Source organism: Rhinatrema bivittatum, chromosome 11 (genome assembly GCF_901001135.1).
Source record: "Rhinatrema bivittatum chromosome 11, aRhiBiv1.1, whole genome shotgun sequence".
In the NCBI taxonomy this organism is placed as follows: Eukaryota; Metazoa; Chordata; class Amphibia; order Gymnophiona; family Rhinatrematidae; genus Rhinatrema; species Rhinatrema bivittatum.
Genome location: NC_042625.1, coordinates 98,727,752 through 98,744,429, shown reverse-complemented (window position 1 = coordinate 98,744,429; position 16,678 = coordinate 98,727,752). Strand labels below are relative to the sequence as shown.

Below are 16,678 nucleotides of genomic sequence, written 5' to 3'. Positions count from 1 at the left end.
AGCCTGGGATTTGGGACTAGCAATCCCAGAATGCTTTGGGGTGGGAGTTGGGCCACGTGGCTGCAGTCCAGCACATGTGAAGTGGCACAGGATATTTCCTTTGCACACGGAGGGCTGGAGAGGACTGGGCCAGGCTTGTAAGTTCTGATGAGAACGTGCAGCCCAGAGACCCAGCACCTTCCTTCCTATCTGTGAGCTCCTCGCATGCAGTTGTAGCTGAAAGAAATCATCTTTCTCTTCTCCCCGCAGGGTTTGATCGGGGCAAAGGGGGACCCAGGTCCTGCTGGACGCCCAGGACCCAAAGTAAGTAAAATGGTTTCCCTGTACGAACCCAGATCAGTCCAGACGCCTGGGTTTTGCCTCCCTGCCAGCAGATGGAGACAGAGAGTCTCACAGACACTGCTATATTACCCGAGGTGCCACCTGCAGCCCCTCAGTATTTCTCTGTCTCCAGCAGACGGAGACAGAGAGAGTCTCACAGACACTGCTATATTACCCGAGGTGCCACCTGCAGCCCCTCAGTATTTCTCTGTCTCCAGCAGACGGAGACAGAGAGAGTCTCACAGACACTGCTATATTACCCGAGGTGCCACCTGCAGCCCCTCAGTATTTCTCTGTCTCCAGCAGACGGAGACAGAGAGAGTCTCACAGACACTGCTATATTACCCGAGGTGCCACCTGCAGCCCCTCAGTATTTCTCTGTCTCCAGCAGATGGAGACAGAGAGAGTCTCACAGACACTGCTATATTACCCGAGGTGCCACCTGCAGCCCCTCAGTATTTCTCTGTCTCCAGCAGACGGAGACAGAGAGAGTCTCACAGACACTGCTATGTTACCCGAGGTGCCACCTGCAGCCCCTCAGTATTTCTCTGTCTCCAGCAGACGGAGACAGAGAGAGTCTCACAGACACTGCTATATTACCCGAGGTGCCACCTGCAGCCCCTCAGTATTTCTCTGTCTCCAGCAGACGGAGACAGAGAGAGTCTCACAGACACTGCTATATTACCCGAGGTGCCACCTGCAGCCCCTCAGTATTTCTCTTTCTCCAGCAGACGGAGACAGAGAGAGTCTCACAGACACTGCTATATTACCCGAGGTGCCACCTGCAGCCCCTCAGTATTTCTCTGTCTCCAGCAGATGGAGACAGAGAGAGTCTCACAGACACTGCTATATTACCCGAGGTGCCACCTGCAGCCCCTCAGTATTTCTCTGTCTCCAGCAGACGGTAGTCGGTGCAGTTCTGCAGTCTGGCAATGTTTTTCTTTTTCCCAGAGGGTTTTTGGATCCTGGCGGGTCCTTCCCTGTCTGGTTGAGGTGGACGAGCTGGGGGTTGGGGACCCTTTAGTACGCTCGATATTTGCACCCTTGGGGCCAGATTTTAAAACATACGCGCGCGGCCTACATGTGCGCGCACTACCCCCGGCACGCATGTTATAAAATCTGGGGTCGGCGTGCGCAAGGGGTGCACAATTGTCCAAGCCCCGCTGCCTTCCCCTTACCCCACCTTCCCTACCTTTTTTGCTTTCTTTTTTTTGTTTTAAAACTTACTTCAGCCCTGGCCACGCCCCGCCCCGCCCCTGGGCTGGCCCCGCCCCTGGGCCGGCCCCGCCCCTGGGCCGGCCTATCCCTGGACCGCCTCTTTTGACTTACACACGTCCCGGGGCTTTACGAGCGTCGCCGGGCCTTTTGAAAATAGGCCCGGCGGGTGTAACCTTTTGAAAATCCGGCCCGTGGGGTGTAACTCTGGTGGTCCCGATCCTGCCCCCTTCACGAGGCTGCTCAGGCGGCTGCAGGCTCGGGGTAATTTTATTCTATTTTTGTGTTCTTGGAGGAAGTTTGAATAAAGTTTAAAAACAAATGCTGCCCTTCCCTGGTCCCTCTCCTGCTGGGGCTGGGGTTTCTAAGCTGTTTTCGGCTGACTTTGTGTTGCTGCTGCATGAGGCCTGTTTGGCGAAGCAGCAAGCAGATTGTTCTGGCGTGGATTCCCGGTGGTGGTTGCAGCAGCTTTGTGTCAGGAAGGTGTTCTGGTGCATCCTTATCTGGGCAAAGTCGGAGGTTCTTTGTCACCAATCGGTTCAGAAGGTGATTGGTATTCTCCAGTCGCTCGGCTGGGTAGAACATTTGCTGAAGAGTCTCATGCAGCCATCACAGTCCCTAGAGTATCTGGGAGCCCGATTCGACACTCTGGAAGGCAAAGTGTATCTCATGGAGGAGCGTATTCAGAAGCTGCAGGGACAGATTCGGCGCTTGTTAGGGTTACCAGTGCCCAAGTTCTGGGACTATTTGCAAGTTCTGGGCTCTGTGGCTGCAACTCTGGAATTGATATTGTGGGCGTTTGCTCATATGAGCCCCTTACAGAGGGTGGAGCCCAGTCTCGGAGGAGTTTGATCTTCAGAAGGTCGGATCATCTCTTTGTTCTGTGGCGTGGTTTGAAGGCATCTAAGGCTACTATTGCGCGTTGGATCCACTAAGGGCGGGCCGGTTCCTGAGGGCTTGCGGGCTCATTCTGCTCATTCTCAGGCAGCCTCGCGGGCAGAGGCGCATTTAGTTTCTCCACTGGAGATTCGCAGAGCAGCGACGTGGAAAATGCTACAAACTTTTGTAATAGAATAAAAAAACTGGCAATTATATAAATATATCACACTGCTAATCAACCAATATAATATAGTGACATATACATTTATTTTAACAATCTTTATTTTATAGAAAAACTAGCGGTACCCGGCCACGCGTTGCAGTGTAGAGTCAGGTTCTTTACCCTCCCGCCCCCTTCCTCATTTACCTCAGTTACTCATCCTCCTCCCCCTTGGTCACTCACCCACCCCCCTTCCCTCCCCTCTCCCCACTCCAACTCTCTCCCCTCACACTCACCTCTCTCCTCATTCTCCCTCCCCTGACACTCACCTCCCCCCCTCATTCTCCCTCCCCTCACTGTCACCTCCCCCGCCTACTGCCTACCCTTCAGATCAGAAAACCTTTGTCTTTCTATTTCTGTGGGAAGCCCCCCCCCCAATCCCAACCCTTTAAATCAAATAATAACCCCCCACCCTCCTGCCCCCTCCCAAGACCTGGGAAATTAAAATTGTTGGTGCTACATGTGGTCTGTCCCTGGGCATCTGTGCGCGTTATGTAGCCAAATAGGGGAGTGCCTAACCAAATTTGCACTTCCAAATTTGTTTTGTGGTCTGGGGAGGGCTATTTTGGTGCGTTCCCGAATCGTACAAGTTTAGTGTATGTATTTGTGTGTGAACCTCCCCCTTCCCCCAAAAAACAACCCTATGAGAAACGTTCTCTTAAACTAACCACCCCACACTCTCCTGCCCCCCTCCCCCAGCGCTGCAAAAAACAGTAGCCCACCCCCTGCCCCCCCAGAGTTGCCGAATGAATGAAACCTGCCCCCCCTCGTGACCCCTCCCCAAGATGTTTGCAATAAATTCATTACCACCCCCCACCCTCCAGACCCCCCGAGACCTGATAAAAATGTCAGTCGGTGGAGCGGGCGTTCAGGAGCGGTCCGGGAGCGATGTATTGGCGTTGGTCGTCGGCTGCGAGCACTGAAACGGGTTCTGACGGCCCTTTGCCCTTACTATGTCAGTGGGGTGGAGCAATGGCAGCGGTAGGTCCTCTGACATAGTAAGGGCAAAGGTCCGCCGGCTGCCAGTCCTGAAAATGGCACCGAGGGGCCCTCGCCCTTACTATGTCACATGGGCTATTGCCGCCATTGGTGTCCCTGAGTGGCATAGTAAGGGAAAGGGCCGTCGGCGCCTTGTTGATTGCTGGCAGCCGACGGCCGTAGTGCAGGAGATGTGTCCCGGACCGGTCCTGGCCCCCCGCTGGAGCCTCCCGGACTTCTGTCAGGTTTTGTGTGTGTTGTGAGGGCCTGGGAAGTAAATAAATTTGGCATGTGTGTGGGGGATGTGAGGAGCGCGGTGGGTGTATTTTATCTGTAAAGGAAATAGTTATCTTCCGGCGAAAAAAGTGTGCGAATGTGTTAAAATGGAAGTGAACCGTGGACCTGGACTGGCGAAATGATTAGTGTAGCGTGCGTTAGTGTAAGGTGTAACAGATGGTGCTTACGTCCAGCAGATGTCGCTGTTTTCTGGAAAAAATCTTTAAACCTATTTTACCTGTCACAGGTGTGACATATCTGTAATGTAAGTACAGAAGAACCTTCCTGTATGCGAAATGAAGGTTGTGTCCAAATTTGAAAGCAATCGGTTCAGTGGTTTCTGAGATTAGTGATTTTGTCCAAACTATTTAACAATTTTATTTATATAGAATTATAAAAGACATTTTACATCTTCTTCTTCCTTCTTTGGATACACACAAGAAATATATATTCAGGAACAACATATCACTTACAACAATCATTCATACACTCATTCACACATATATTTCTAAAAGGTTCCCGCCCTGTAGTGAAACTTCTTTTTCGTCTTTTGTTGAATATTGACACTCCCTTCCTTTATTACTGTCTTTGTAACACTGCCAACATGTTTCGCCTTAACAAGCTTCTTCAGGGGAGCAACTGTGGTGTGTGTAACTTGTCACTGACGGTAAAAACTTTTGTCCATCCTATCACTGGACAAAATATTTCTTTGAAATCATTAACTATATGCCAGTCTACGGCAGTAGTTTATATTGTTAAATGTCCGTGCAACTTATTTTATGTAGGGAAGACCTCTAGAAAGATTAAGATACGTCTAGCGGAACACTGCAGTCGGATTCGGACGGGAGTAGAGAGAGCCCCGTTGGTGGAACACTGGCGGGAGTGCAAACATTTGGTAGAAAATCTGTATTTTTTGGTTATTCAGGAGATTGATAGCAGGAGAGGTGGGGATGTGAATAAGATGTTGTTGCGGGCAGTGCCGACAGGTTTGAACGAAAAAGTTGATTGGGTGGCTTGTTTTTGAATCAGAATGAATCGGAGTGAATCGATTGGCTCGGGTGCCCTTTAAAGTGTGCTATGGGGAGTGGGTGTAGTCACCTGATTCAAACAGCTGAAAGGCGTGACGTGATGGACGCTGAAGGATTGTGAGCGTCTTCCTTGTGTTTGTGGTAAGATTTTCAACTTCTCAAACGCAGTTCTCAAAAACATTTTGGGTAGAGTTAAGCATTAAAAAAGCGGACATTTGTTTAATCGTTTCAAGAAAGAAAAAAACATGTGAGAATTGAAGAATAATATTTTCTCCGTGGACTTACTTGATGTTTTTGAAGTTGGGAATGGAGGTTTGTACTTTTATATGTGCATCTATGGGATATTTGATGCATATTTATTTATTTATTTATTTAACATTTTTCTATACCGACCTTCAAGGTTGAATACCATATCAGGTCGGTTTACATATATAGTTGTAAAGAATATTTCAAAAGAAAAAATGTTGTTAAATAGAAATATTAAGTGGAAATTTTGTTATTTGGATGTATTATTGCTGTAGAAAGGATACCCATGGGTGTAACTGGGAAGGTCACATAGAAGATCCGGGAAGAGTAGTAGATTGGATTATGCTCCCCTGAAGAAGCTTGTTAAGGCGAAACATGTTGGCAGTGTTACAAAGACAGTAATAAAGGAAGGGAGTGTCAATATTCAACAAAAGACGAAAAAGAAGTTTCACTACAGGGCGGGAACCTTTTAGAAATATATGTGTGAATGAGTGTATGAATGATTGTTGTAAGTGATAGGTTGTTCCTGAATATATATTTCTTGTGTGTATCCAAAGAAGGAAGAAGATGATGTAAAATGTCTTTTATAAATTTTTGTATAAAATAAAGATTGTTAAAACATACTTTTGCAAGGCACTGTCGGCTGGATGTGGGGGATACGGATTCCCCATCTTTTGGTGAAAGTGTCCTGCGAGCGGGACTCTCCAGGTACCACCCTGAGTAGGGAGCTTGGGTCATCTCAGGAGTCTGGACTGATCTGGGTACGTACAGGGAAAGGAAAATTGGTTCTTACCTGCTAATTTTCATTCCTGTAGTACCACAGATCAGTCCAGAACCTGCCCAGTCTGTAAAGGGGGAGAGTCATTTGCTCATTCTGTTCTTATAATATTGAATTCAGACTTGTTTTAAAAAAAAAAAAAAGGAAAGAAATGTTTTTAAGGTTTTGAAAGTTTTGGAAAGATGTTTTGATTGCCTAGTTTTTTGCTTGGGTATAGTTAAATACTGAGGAACTTCAGGTGGCACAAGTGGTTAAGTAGCAGTGTCAGTAAAACTTTCTCTGTCTCCATCTGCTGGAAGGGAGGCAAAACGCAGGAGTCTGGACTGATCTGTGGTACTACAGGAACGAAAATTAGCAGATAAGAACCAATTTTCCATTTCCACTCAGTTCTGAACTGTTCACCCTTGATAAAATGTAGAGATGTGTATTTGTTGCATCCGTTTCAGAAGTTCCTGTCTACCTTGCCGATTTTGTAGTGTACGTGAAAAAACAGATGTTATGTGCATAACTCATTATTAAAAATACACGCATTATATCCGAATATCGCTTGTAGCAGAACGTTGGTGAGGTACACATGTACCCGCCGAAATGGAAGAAGCAAATGCACATCCCTAATAAAATGATGGTCTGGTCATATCAATGAGCATCTTGCCTGTTGCCACTGTTGTAATTTGTCGTAACTCAGTTAGGCTCATGAAGGGCAGATCAGGTGAAGGAAAATCCACGCATTGACTTTCACATGGTCCATTCAGGCTGGAGTGACAAGACTGGGCAATGACTTACATCTGTCACCTAGAAAATATTGGCAATATGAAAACTGTCTCCCATTCCTATCCCTTCGTGATGGACAGGAATTACAGGGACAGGCCATTCTTTGACTGAGATCCATCTCAAGCTATCTCTGTGGGTCCCGTTGTTGAGTAGGCCCAGTGTTGCTAAGATTGAGTGGCCCATAAATTCTTAATTAATGTCCAAGTTGCGAGCCCTGGTTGCAAAACAACTAGGAGGGAACTAGAGGCCCAGTGAACTTCTGCTGGGACCACCTCCTGTCTTCTTCTTTGTGTGGTCACAGAGGTCAAGGAGCATCCGTAGACCTCAGCCACAGGTCTGTTTGCAAGCGCTTACTCTCTGACCAGTGCCCATAGAAAGTGGAAGCTACTGCTTGTAGGTCCAGTGCTTCTCTTTGGCTGCTTAAAATGCAGCTCCTTCCAGAGTGGCTGGTGACTGAATGGCCCAAAGATCCTCACACACAAACTCCCGGTGGCTGCTATTTCTCAGGGCAACTTTTGGTAACATATTAATATTTATGTTAAATTATATTTGCAACCGAGGTGGTGAGTGAAATTAATTGCCACAAGCTGTGGTGCATTGGTCTGGAAGGGGTCACATTCCAGGGGTCAGTAGGTTGCCGAAGCTTGACCTCCACAGCTCTACCAGTTGTGTGTGGGCACCGTTTCCTAGCACGCCAGCTCTTCAGATCTCACGGGTTCTTTCTGATGTTGGTCCTTGGGCCGTTCAGTCTAAGTTTGTGGTTTTTGAAATGCCATTCCATTGCATTCTGGGGCTTGTCACCCATATTCTCTATGTAGACAGCAAACGGACATGGTGTGGAGTTTCAGAACTACAGCACTGCGTTTGGGCCTGGGTCAGCAGAAGGCACTTTTTTGGAAGACTTTAATGTTGTGCATAGTATGATCCTAGGAACTGGTATATTAACCCACTGAGTGCCAGATTCCAGCAGATTGTGACAGAGAATTCATCTAATGCTTAGGGCCATAGAAGACACTTGTGACGGTGTCACTGCAAGACTGACGTACACGCACGTGAAACAAAGTGTAGGATCTGCAAGTTGCTCCTTATACACTGATAAACATTTGGCTCTTGCTCGCAGGGTCAGCTTGGCTTGTCCGGACCTCCTGGATCCTCTGTAAGTACTTAAGCACCCAATGCGCAGAAGCAACCCTAATTTTACCAATACGATTTCAGCTCAGTTCTGCAATTCATGATTTATTTACCTTTTAGGGGCCTGGACTGCCAGGGCTACCAGTAAGTAATGAATTAATTCTCTGTCTGTTTTAGCCAGTGTTAGGGTCATCAGCTGGCTGTATGTGACCTGAGCAGGCTGAGCCCATGCTGGCTCTGCTGTGCTGAATCTATAGATTTCTACCTCCAGCTTGGCTCTGCATGGTACTGACCATGAAATCCCCACCCCCTCCCCCCTATATAACACTGGTCATGGGATCCTTCATCCTGCTCTCCCCCCTGGTCACTCACTGAGGTACTGACCATGAAATCCCCACCCCCTCCCCCCTATATAACACTGGTCATGGGATCCTTCATCCTGCTCTTCCCCCTGGTCACTCACTGAGGTACTGACCATGAAATCCCCCTCCCCCTCCTCCCTATATAACACTGGTCATGGGATCCTTCATCCTGCTCTTCCCCCTGGTCACTCACTGAGGTACTGACCATGAAATCCCCCTCCCCCTCCCCCCTATATAAAACTGGTCATGGGATCCTTCATCCTGCTCTCCCCCCTGGTCACTCACTGAGGTACTGACCATGAAATCCCCCTCCCCTCCTCCCCCTATATAACACTGGTCATGGGATCCTTCATCCTGCTCTTCCCCCTGGTCACCCACTGAGGTACTGACCATGAAATCCCCCCCTCCCCCCTATATAACACTGGTCATGGGATCCTTCATCCTGCTCTTCCCCCTGGTCACTCACTGAGGTACTGACCATGAAATCCCCCCCCCTCCCCCTATATAACACTGGTCATGGGATCCTTCATCCTGCTCTTCCCCCTGGTCACTCACTGAGGTACTGACCATGAAATCCCCCTCCCCTCCCCCCTACATAACACTGGTCATGGGATCCTTCATCCTGCTCTTCCCCCTGGTCACCAACTGAGGTACTGACCATGAAATCCCCCTCCCCTCCCCTCTATATAACACTGGTCATGGGATCCTTCATCCTGCTCTTCCCCCTGGTCACCCACTGAGGTACTGACCATGAAATCCCCCTCCCCTCCTCCCCCTATATAACACTGGTCATGGGATCCTTCATCCTGCTCTTCCCCCTGGTCACCCACTGAGGTACTGACCATGAAATCCCCCTCCCCTCCTCCCCCTATATAACACTGATCATGGGATCCTTCATCCTGCTCTTCCCTCTGGTCACCCACTGAGGTACTGACCATGAAATACCCCCCTCCCCCCTATATAACACTGGTCATGGGATCCTTCATCCTGCTCTCCCCCCTGGTCACCCACTGAGGTACTGACCATGAAATCCCCCCCCCTCCCCCCTATATAACACTGGTCATGGGATCCTTCATCCTGCTCTTCCCCCTGGTCACCCACTGAGGTACTGACCATGAAATCCCCCTCCCCCCCCTATATAACACTGGTCATGGGATCCTTCATCCTGCTCTTCCCCCTGGTCACCCACTGAGGTACTGACCATGAAATCCCCCCCCCCTCCCCCCTATATAACACTGGTCATGGGATCCTTCATCCTGCTCTTCCCCCTGGTCACCCACTGAGGTACTGACCCTGAAATCCCCCTCCCCTCCCCCCTATATAACACTGGTCATGGGATCCTTCATCCTGCTCTTCCCCCTGGTCACCCACTGAGGTACTGACCATGAAATCCCCCTCCCCCCCTATATAACACTGGTCATGGGATCCTTCATCCTGCTCTTCCCCCTGGTCACCCACTGAGGTACTGACCATGAAATCCCCCTCCCCCCCCCTATATAACACTGGTCATGGGATCCTTCATCCTGCTCTTCCCCCTGGTCACCCACTGAGGTACTGACCATGAAATCCCCCTCCCCTCCCCCCCTATATAACACTGGTCATGGGATCCTTCATCCTGCTCTTCCCCCTGGTCACCCACTGAGGTACTGACCATGAAATCCCCCTCCCCCCCCTATATAACACTGGTCATGGGATCCTTCATCCTGCTCTTCCCCCTGGTCACCCACTGAGGTACTGACCCTGAAATCCCCCTCCCCTCCCCCCTATATAACACTGGTCATGGGATCCTTCATCCTGCTCTTCCCCCTGGTCACCCACTGAGGTACTGACCCTGAAATCCCCCTCCCCTCCCCCCTATATAACACTGGTCATGGGATCCTTCATCCTGCTCTTCCCTCTGGTCACCCACTGAGGTACTGACCATGAAATCCCCCTCCCCTCCCCCCTATATAACACTGGTCATGGGATCCTTCATCCTGCTCTTCCCCTGGTCACCCACTGAGGTACTGACCATGAAATCCCCCTCCCCCTCCTCCCCCTATATAACACTGGTCATGGGATCCTTCATCCTGCTCTTCCCCCTGGTCACCCACTGAGGTACTGACCATGAAATCCCCTCCCCTCCCCCCTATATAACACTGGTCATGGGATCCTTCATCCTGCTCTTCCCCCTGGTCACCCACTGAGGTACTGACCATGAAATCCCCCTCCCCTCCTCCCCCTATATAACACTGGTCATGGGATCCTTCATCCTGCTCTTCCCCCTGGTCACCCACTGAGGTACTGACCATGAAATCCCCCTCCCCTCCTCCCCCTATATAACACTGGTCATGGGATCCTTCATCCTGCTCTTCCCCCTGGTCACCCACTGAGGTACTGACCATGAAATCCCCCTCCCCTCCTCCCCCTATATAACACTGGTCATGGGATCCTTCATCCTGCTCTTCCCCCTGGTCACCCACTGAGGTACTGACCATGAAATCCCCCTCCCCTCCTCCCCCTATATAACACTGGTCATGGGATCCTTCATCCTGCTCTTCCCCCTGGTCACCCACTGAGGTACTGACCATGAAATCCCCCTCCCTCCCCCCTATATAACACTGGTCATGGGATCCTTCATCCTGCTCCTCCCCCTGGTCACCCACTGAGGTACTGACCATGAAATCCCCCTCCCTCCCCCCTATATAACACTGGTCATGGGATCCTTCATCCTGCTCTTCCCCCTGGTCACCCACTGAGGTACTGACCATGAAATCCCCCTCCCTCCCCCCTATATAACACTGGTCATGGGATCCTTCATCCTGCTCTTCCCCCTGGTCACCCACTGAGGTACTGACCATGAAATCCCCCTCCCTCCCCCCCTATATAACACTGGTCATGGGATCCTTCATCCTGCTCTTCCCCCTGGTCACCCACTGAGGTACTGACCATGAAATCCCCTCCCCCCCTCCCCCCTATATAACACTGGTCATGGGATCCTTCATCCTGCTCTTCCCCCTGGTCACCCACTGAGGTACTGACCATGAAATCCCCCTCCCCTCCTCCCCCTATATAACACTGGTCATGGGATCCTTCATCCTGCTCTTCCCCCTGGTCACCCACTGAGGTACTGACCATGAAATCCCCCTCCCCTCCCCCCTATATAACACTGGTCATGGGATCCTTCATCCTGCTCTTCCCCCTGGTCACCCACTGAGGTACTGACCATGAAATCCCCCCCCCCCCCTATATAACACTGGTCATGGGATCCTTCATCCTGCTCCTCCCCCTGGTCACCCACTGAGGTACTGACCATGAAATCCCCCTCCCTCCCCCCTATATAACACTGGTCATGGGATCCTTCATCCTGCTCCTCCCCCTGGTCACCCACTGAGGTACTGACCATGAAATCCCCCTCCCTCCCCCCTATATAACACTGGTCATGGGATCCTTCATCCTGCTCCTCCCCCTGGTCACCCACTGAGGTACTGACCATGAAATCCCCCTCCCTCCCCCCTATATAACACTGGTCATGGGATCCTTCATCCTGCTCCTCCCCCTGGTCACCCACTGAGGTACTGACCATGAAATCCCCCCCCCCTATATAACACTGGTCACTGCTCTTCCCTCTGGACCACACGCTGGTCACCCACTGAGGTACTGAACGGGCCACGTTATGGACATTTGCTGAATGGGTTTTCTTCCTTCTTCCCAGGGTCCTCCTGGTCCTGTAGGGCTGCCGGGAAAAATCGGAGTTACAGGCCCTAAGGTAAGAAACCTTCTTTCTACTGTTCAGTAACCAAAAGAGGCAGCAATTCCTTTCTGCCAGTGACAGAGAAATGCAGTCAGTGAAAGAGCTCCATTGTCAAAGGGTTAAGCACCTAACTTTGTGACTGGGGCTGCCAGCGCGCAGCACAAGGATCACGTGTCAAAGGTGAATGGGCATCCCTGACCCCGGCCATTACGCTGTCTGCAGGGAAACGGGGGGTATTAGGGATTTTGATGAAGATTTTGGTTTTCTCTATATCTTGCTGGCCTCTCAGGAAAACCTCCTGCTGCTACTGATAGGCATTGGTGGTTCTCCTTTACAAACATCAGGGCATTGTTACCACAGGAGCTGGAGGCCTTTTAATGTGCAGGAGGGGCTTTCCAAATTAAAGCCTATGGCTCCCTGTGCTGGAGGTGTGCCGAATGCATAGAGTTATGGTCGGATGTGTTCAGCAGAGACAAATTGTTGGCTGCCCGTGTTCTCTGGCTGGGTTCTCCATGCCACTAAAAACCAGAGTAGTGTCCCCATTTTCACTGCTCTGTGTTATGTAACCAAGCTTCAGGCTCTGCCTAGACCCCCGTAGGTGATGTATTTCCCTGCATGGCTGCAGCGCTGGCCTCTGATGGCATTGGCCTGTGTACATAGCGTGGCTAAAGCACAGTCCTGTCCTCCTGCTGCAGGGCTACTGATTTCACCCATGGCGAGCCTGTCCCGGCTTTGTCGTCCAGCCACGGGTCCTCACCAAGGACCTTATACAGGTCCTTGGTGAGGCCTCACCTGGAGTACTGTGTTCAGTTCTGGAGACCGTATCTTCAAAAGGACAAAGACAAGATGGAGGCGGTACAGAGAAGGGTGACCAGGAAGGTGGAGGATCTTCATCGGATGACGTACGAGGAGAGATTGAAGAATCTAAATATGTACACCCTGGAGGAAAGGAGGAGCAGAGGTGATATGATACAGACTTTCAGATACTTGAAAGGTGTTAATGATCCAAAGACAACGACAAACCTTTTCCGTAGGAAAAAAATCAGCAGAACCAGGGGTCACGATTTGAAGCTCCAGGGAGGAAGATTCAGAACCAATGTCAGGAAGTATTTCTTCACGGAGAGGGTGGTGGATGCCTGGAACGCCCTTCCGGAGGATGTGGTGAAGACCAGAACTGTGAAGGACTTCAAAGGGGCGTGGGATAAACACTGTGGATCCATAAAGTCAAGAGGCCGCCAATGAAGAGTGGGTGACTCGCCAGAATGATGGCTACTGCCTGGAGACAATACCCTTAGTCAATAAACATACACATGGTTACTGTGACTCCAACATCGCTCTAAGCTTCAACAGCAAGAGGAAATGTGGAATAAAGGATCTGCACTCACAAAGACAGGAGTAGCTGGCTTGTTACGGCGGTTACTACCCCAAACCAAATGTGCCTGATACTTCACTTTCAATGTATATACAGCATAGTTCTCTGCTTCAATGGCAGGGGAGAAGAAAAACTGATACTTCACACATCCAGCAGAGCTCTCTGCTTCAACGGCAGGGGAGAAGAAAAGAGGGTTCGCACTCACAAAGCGGGGAGTAGCTGGCTTGTTACGGCGGTTACTACCCCAATCCAAATGTGCCTGATACTTCACTTTCGATGCATATCCAGCATGGCTCTCTGCTTCAACAGCATGGGAGAAGAATAAACTGATACTTCACGCATATCCAGCATAGCTCCCTGCTTCAACGGCAGGGGAGAAGAATAACAACCAATAAGGACTGTATAACATAGTCTGGGTAAAACAAATAAGCATGGGTGTAGCTTGCTTATTGTGGCGGTTACTACCCCTACTACCCCTAACTAATCAAGCTAGATATTTCAGTGGTGGGGGTGGAAGGGAAATAGAACCAAGAGCTAAGAGAAACAGATAAGTATGAGAGAAAAAAATGTGTGAAGCTTGCTGGGCAGACTGGATGGGCCATTTGGTCTTCTTCTGCTGTCATTTCTATGTTTCTATGTTTCTATCATGTGCAGACCCAGTTAAGGCCTCTTCTGCTCACTCGCATGTTTAAGTAATATGTACTTTTCGGTGTTGCTCATTGTAGGGTATCCGAGGACCTGTTGGCCCTGCAGGACCTCCCGGTTTACCAGGGAAGGCAGTGAGTATTTTCCTCGAGGTGATCGATCTGACCAGCTGGACACGTGACTTGGCCCGGAGTTGGTGCATGACTAGGAGCATTCTCTGAGTGGGACTGTGACCCTCCTGCTCAGCAGATAGAGGGCTCAGATGGTGGGACAGACCTGTCTGATTGGCACCTCCTCAGGTCTGACATAGGCCTAGGGTATTGGTCTTTATCGGCCTGAGTTTACTTTTAAACTAGAAAAAAGGAAAGCAAGGCTTTCTCCCTCCGCAGGCATGACTGACTCTTACCGTCCTCATTAATGCTGGAATTAGTCCACGAGAGCTTAAACACTGTCAGCTTTCTGTCTGAGAAAATGCAAAATCAGCCTGATTAGGGAGCCAGTAGGTTGGAACCTCTGGCAAAAGAGCAGGCACAGCACCTGCAGCTTTGGCGGCTGCTGGAGAGTGGCCAGACCTCCATCTGCACGTTCAGATGAAGTAAAAAAACTCTTCCGCCCACCTGTATGAATTCTTTCTACCGAACCTCCCAGGGACACTGCACACCAGCAGCAATGACTAAACAGTGACCCCGTACACCAGCACCACACAGGGACACTGCACACCAGCACCACACAGGAACACTGCACACCAGCACCACACAGGGACACTGCACACCAGCACCACACAGGGACACTGCACACCAGCAGCAATGACTAAACAGTGATCCCGTACACCAGCACCACACAGGGACACTGCACACCAGCACCACACAGGGACACTGCACACCAGCAGCAATGACTAAACAGTGACCCCGCACACCAGCACCACACAGGAACACTGCACACCAGCAGCAATGACTAAACAGTGACCCCGTACACCAGCACCACACAGGGACACCACACCAGCACCAATGACTAAACAGTGACCCCGTACACCAGCACCAGACAGGGACACTGCACACCAGCACCACACAGGAACACTGCACACCAGCACCACACAATGACTATACAGTGATCCCATACACCAGCACCACACAGGGACACTGCACACCAGCACCACACAATGACTATACAGTGATCCCATACACCAGCACCAGACAGGGACACTGCACACCAGCACCACACAATGACTATACAGTGATCCCATACACCAGCACCACACAGGGACACTGCACACCAGCACCACACAATGACTATACAGTAATCCCATACACCAGCACCAGACAGGGACACTGCACACCAGCACCACACAGGAACACTGCACACCAGCACCAATGACTATACAGTGACCCCGTACCCCAGCACCAGACAGGGACACTGCACACCAGCACCACACAATGACTATACAGTGACCCCGTACACCAGCACCACACAGGGACACTGCACACCAGCACCACACAATGACTATACAGTGATCCCATACACCAGCACCACACAGGGACACTGCACACCAGCACCACACAATGACTATACAGTGATCCCGTACACCAGCACCACACAGGGACACTGCACACCAGCACCACACAATGACTATACAGTGATCCCGTACACCAGCACCACACAGGGACACTGCACACCAGCACCACACAATGACTATACAGTGATCCCGTACACCAGCACCACACAGGGACACTGCACACCAGCACCACACAGGGACACTGCACACCAGCACCACACAATGACTATACAGTGACCCCGTACACCAGCACCATACAGGAACACTGCACACCAGCACCACACAATGACTATACAGTGATCCCATACACCAGCACCATACAGGAACACTGCACACCAGCACCACACAATGACTATACAGTGATTCCATACACCAGCACCACACAGGGCCACTGCACACCAGCACCACACAATGACTATACAGTGATCCCGTACACCAGCACCACACAGGGACACTGCACACCAGCACCACACAGGGACACTGCACACCAGCACCACACAATGACTATACAGTGACCCCGTACACCAGCACCACACAGGGACACTGCACACCAGCACCACACAATGACTATACAGGGACACTGCACACCAGCACCACACAATGACTATACAGTGATCCCGTACACCAGCACCACACAGGGACACTGCACACCAGCACCACACAATGACTATACAGTGACCCCGTACACCAGCACCACACAGGGACACTGCACACCAACACTATACAATAACTATACAGTGACCCCGTACACCAGCACCACACAGGGACACTGCACACCAGCACCACACAGGGACACCAGTCAGTGACCTGTACACAGTGAAATTGTCCTGTAGCAGATATTTCCAGTCCAGCCATAGATTAGAAGTTCTCAGCTAGTCAGTGGAGTGAGCATCTTCCTGAATTGCTGATCTGGAGAGGAGTCTGGCTGTGGAACTGATGTCCCCGGTGGGTCACAGGGCCAAAAACTGGGGGCACATCATAGAATGATGATTCTTTCTGTGCACAGATTGCTGTCTTTGATTTGTTCATCCCTGATACAGCTTGTATATAGACCATATGAAAATGCTGACTACCGCTCTACCTTATTTCAGGGTCCTCCAGGAAACATCCAGGGCCTGGAAGGCAGTGCAGACATCTCGGTAAACACTACAATTACTTTCTACTTTTGGAA

The 16,678-nt window shown here is 50.4% G+C and overlaps 1 protein-coding gene across 3 annotated transcripts in view; it reads left to right on the top strand.

Annotated features, from left to right (window-relative positions):
* The window catches only part of COL9A2 (collagen type IX alpha 2 chain), a 54,254-nt gene that overhangs the window by 4,408 nt on the left and 33,168 nt on the right, over positions 1 to 16,678 (top strand). For 2 of the 3 annotated variants that reach the window (XM_029571539.1, XM_029571541.1), the window contains exons 5-10: positions 250 to 303; positions 7,833 to 7,868; positions 7,964 to 7,987; positions 11,900 to 11,953; positions 14,036 to 14,089; positions 16,599 to 16,646. In XM_029571539.1, coding sequence (XP_029427399.1) covers positions 250 to 303; positions 7,833 to 7,868; positions 7,964 to 7,987; positions 11,900 to 11,953; positions 14,036 to 14,089; positions 16,599 to 16,646 — 270 coding nt within the window. The remainder of the gene's footprint in view (positions 1 to 249; positions 304 to 7,832; positions 7,869 to 7,963; positions 7,988 to 11,899; positions 11,954 to 14,035; positions 14,090 to 16,598; positions 16,647 to 16,678) is intronic. The other variant, XM_029571540.1, reaches the window with a different exon arrangement.